General features: G+C 52.5%; 1 protein-coding gene across 1 annotated transcript; it reads right to left on the bottom strand.

Annotated features, from left to right (window-relative positions):
* Positions 1-2927: 2927 nt before the first annotated feature.
* On the bottom strand, positions 2928-3896 carry LOC123055996 (very-long-chain 3-oxoacyl-CoA reductase 1-like). The gene has a single exon (XM_044479775.1). It carries the CDS (start codon positions 3882-3884, stop codon positions 2928-2930), a length of 957 nt encoding a protein of 318 aa, XP_044335710.1. The 5' UTR covers positions 3885-3896.
* Between the last annotated feature and the right edge of the window lie 353 nt (positions 3897-4249).

Raw genomic sequence — 4249 nt, 5'->3', positions numbered from 1 at the left:
CGTGTTTCCAGATCGGAGTGTCAGAGTGAGAGCGTGACAGGGAGTGAGACGCATCAGAGTCCCCTTTCCAGTTTTCACTAAACGACCAGCAGAACCCAGTAGCCATACAGTCTAACATTCCGAGCCCGCTGTGTCCCAGAAAATGCCATGTTGTTCTTAAAAAAACCGTCACCCCACACACCGCTAAAACTACGAAGAAAAAAAATACCATGAAAATGTTGGCAAATGACCCCCTCTGCCAAACGTTCGCCGGCTAAAAGCAACTCCAACGCGCCGGCCCATTTCGTCCGCGCATATCTGTTTGGATAGCCGCAGGCAGAAAAGTTGGCCCAACGCGCCGATCCAAACGAATGTGCGTCTGCTTTTCGTCCGCCTGACAACTCATTCATGGTCTAAATTTGGGCCTCATTTACAGCGGCGGACAAGAAAAGGACGTGCGAGACGCCCGCGCACTCCTCCCATTGGCCCGTCAGCCGGTGGCGCATAGGCCGTTCTCTTCCACCCCCATCGGCAGCAAGCCCTCGCCCGCCCAACCCCGTCGCCGCCGTTGCCTAGTTCCACTGCCTGTGCTAGCAGTCCGCGCACACACACCTCCCCCGCACGCCGCCACCACCGCCTCGCCACCGCATCTTCCCCCCACCCCCTGACGTCGCCGCGAGCACGAAGTCGCCCCCAGCCAGCTCCTTCGTCTGACGCCGTCACGCTCATCTTAAGACGCCAGACCAGCTACCTGGTCCGGGGGAGGCGTGCATCTCTCCATCGGACAACTTCTTCGACGACGCCCGCAAGTTATTCGACAGTTTGCCCCCAAGGTACAAATGGATTCCTCATCCGACGATGAGGAGATGGTAGTTGTCGTGTTGGTCATGCATGACCACCTTAGTAGCCAACGGTTGTTGTTCCCGGGCTCGATCCCGGGGTGCACTCCGGTATTGAACCGCAATCGAGAGAGCGGCCATTTTCTTCTTTGGAAGGACTACTTTGAGACATCCAACCCGCTCTTCTAAAATCACCAATTCCGGCGCCATTTCTGTATGCCTAGGCATGTTTTCAACCGTATTTGGGAGGTGGTGGTCGGATACGATAAGTATTTTGAGTGCAAGGAGGATGCCCTTGGAAAGATTGGCTTCTCTCTTATCAGAAATGCACTCCGGCTATTCAGATGCTTACATGCGGAGTGCCCGGTGATCTCATTGATGAGTACGTTCGTATGAGCGAGTCTACGTGTCTAGAGTCCATGTACAAGTTCTGCTAGGCTGTGATTGCAGTGTTTGGCCCGAGTATATGAGAGAGCCAAATGCTGAAGATACAGCCAGGTTGTCGGCGATGAATGTTAGCATGGGCTTCGCGAGGATGCTTGGCAGCATAGACTGTATGCACTGGGAGTGAAAGAACTATCCTTCTGCTTGGCAAGGGCAGTATAGGGCCATTTCAAGGCTTGCATTGTCATACTTGAGGCCGTGGCCTCACAAGATCTCTGAATCTGGCACTCTTTCTCTGGATCGCACAATGATATCATCGTGCTTCGACGCTCTCCGGTGTTTGCAAGGCTTACCGAAGGCAACTGCCCGCCGGTGAATGCTAACATCAACGACCACAACTACAACAAAAGATACTACCTAGCTGACGGTATCTATCCTCAGTGGACCACTATTGTGAAGACAATCTCCAACCCTGTAGGAGAGAAGAGGAGGAGATTTGCACAAGAGCAAAAGAGTGCTAGGAAGGATGTGGAGCGTGCCTTTGATGTTCTGCAATCTCGATGGGGTATCGTTCAGTATCCTACTAGAACTTGAAGCACATAGAAGTTGTGAGAGATGATGACTGCTTGTGTGATCATGCACAATATGATCTTAGAGGATGAGTGCCCGTAAAATATCTACGACCAAGGGTTTCAGTTCCAGGGTGACAATGTTGCGCCCGAGCATGGAAGAGCAGCAACATTTGCCCGTAAACTCACATTCAGATGTAAGATGATTTGGTTGAGCATGTGTAGGCTCATGTTAGCAATCGATAGATGTATTTTTTTAATGTATTTGAGACAATTTAATTTTTATTTGTTATAAAACTACGATATATTTATTTGGCTTGTGGACTATGCTATATTTGTTTGCTTTGTGAAACTATGTAAAATATTTGTTTTTTGTTTAAAAAACAACGGCAAGCCGGCCGCACGGGCAAAAATGGATCCGCACGTTGGGGCACTGCTGACCCAAACAAAAAATAGGGCGAACGATGAGCAAAAAGCAGATAAAGTGTCCGTCCATTCAGGTCGGCGCGTTGGAGTTGCTCTAAGGGACCTAGATTTAATCAGGTGGGGCTAATCCGATGCTGGTAATCCTCATCGCTTGGGAGCTGTGGCTCGAGACGAACAATAGGATTTTCAAAAAGAAGAGCGAGAGCACGGCAATGATCATCCAAAATATCCGCCGATCCGTCGAGGCCTGGAGGCTCGCAGGAGCCACCTGCTTGCTGTCTCCCTTCGGGGACCCACCGTGAAATGTAACCCAGAATTGTCACCTCTATAGGCTATAGTCTTTTAACTTCTCTCTTTTTTCATCCTTATGACTGCTCTGGCAGCCGTGTAATTATCTCTCCCTTCCTATCATAATGAAAAAACCAGCAATTGCTGGGCACTTCAAAAAATATATTTCCGATGCTGGTAATCTGTGCGCATCTGCATTTGCCGGGTGGCTTTCAAAAAGAAATATTCGCTTTTTTATAAGAAGTATAGATTCCAAGTACATCATTGTTATAACCATTCATATGACATGCTATATAATATATAGGAGTATGAATTGCACGGAATTTGATCGAGAATGCATATACGCATGATTTTAAGCTGCCTCCATAATCCATATGATAGGTCTACATCGGCCAGCGACCATGCGCATGCGCATGCATGAATGTACACATGACGAGTGGTATCACGCCAGCTTCGGCCGGAGGATGGCCCTGTGCTTGAGATGCTGCCGGAGGCGGTACCAGTCGTGAACGGCGTCGGGGACAAAGCCGGCGAGGAACCACTGCAGCTGCTGGGACGCGTCGGGCACGCAGAGCATGCCGTGGCCGATCCACCGCGCCGCGTCCCGGGCGTACGCGTCGGCGGTCGCCACGAACGCCGGGAATGTCATGGTCGCCTTTATTGCCGGCGACAGCATGCCGGTGTGCACGTAGAACGGGACCTGGCACTGCACGTCGATGCCCCTGTGCTTGTACTCCACGCTGAGGCACCGCGTCAGGTGCTGCACGTACCGTTTCGTGGCGCTGTAGACGGTGTAGAGCGGGAAGGAGGGCACGGCCACCGTCGACCCCGACCCGACGTTGACAATGGCGCCCCTCCCCCGCTCCAGCATCCCCGGCAGCACCGCCGCCGTCACCTCCGTGAGCGCCATCACGTTCACCAGCACCATCCTCGCCAGGCGCTCCACGTCCGCCTCGTGCACGTACAGCGCGCCGGGCCGATTCACGGCGGCGTTGTTCACCAGTAGCCCCACATCCAGCCCCTCTGTGGCCTCCTTGAGCCGCCGCATCGCCTCGTCGCCGGCAGCGGTGCCGACGAGAGAGAGGTCGAACACTACGGTCTTGGTCTCCACCCCGGGGTGGGCCTCGTGGAGGGCAGCCGAGACGGATTGCAGGTTGGCCGCGTCGAGGTCGAGGAGGACGAGGCTGATGCCACGGCGGGCGAGCTCCGTGGCCATGGATCGGCCTAGCCCCGTGGTTGGGCCGGTAACGACCGCCCACGAGCCGTAGTGGCAGCGGAGGTCGATGGGCCGGCGGAGGCAGAGGGCGAGGTGGGCGAGGAGACGGAGGCAGGCAGCGGACAAGTACAGGGCGCCGAGTCCGGCCAGGGAGACGAACCAAACCGGCACTGCCGCCGCCATTTCGCAGCTAGCTCCGACCGCTGGGAATTAGTTTGCTACTCCATGCTGGGCAGTGACCCCTATATATATCTCTTCTTCCCATCTAGGTGTACCCAATCAACATTATGGATCGCAGCGACTCTCCCCGCAATCACACCAATTGACATTATGATATTCTCTAGAACAACTGTATTAATGTGACAAGCAAAGTACTCCCTTCGCTTCGTTTCTTTTTTACTCTGCATATAAAATTTGGTCAAAGTCAAACTTTATAAAGTTTGACTAATTTTATTGGAAAAAATATCAACATCTATAGTACTAAAGCTATATGGTTTGAAAATTAATTTCATGATGCATCTAACAATATTGATTTCATATTGTGAATC

Source organism: Triticum aestivum, chromosome 2D (assembly GCF_018294505.1).
Source record: "Triticum aestivum cultivar Chinese Spring chromosome 2D, IWGSC CS RefSeq v2.1, whole genome shotgun sequence".
Classification (NCBI taxonomy): Eukaryota; Viridiplantae; Streptophyta; class Magnoliopsida; order Poales; family Poaceae; genus Triticum; species Triticum aestivum.
Note: the sequence above shows the minus strand (reverse complement) of the source record. Positions and strands in the feature narration are given on the sequence as shown.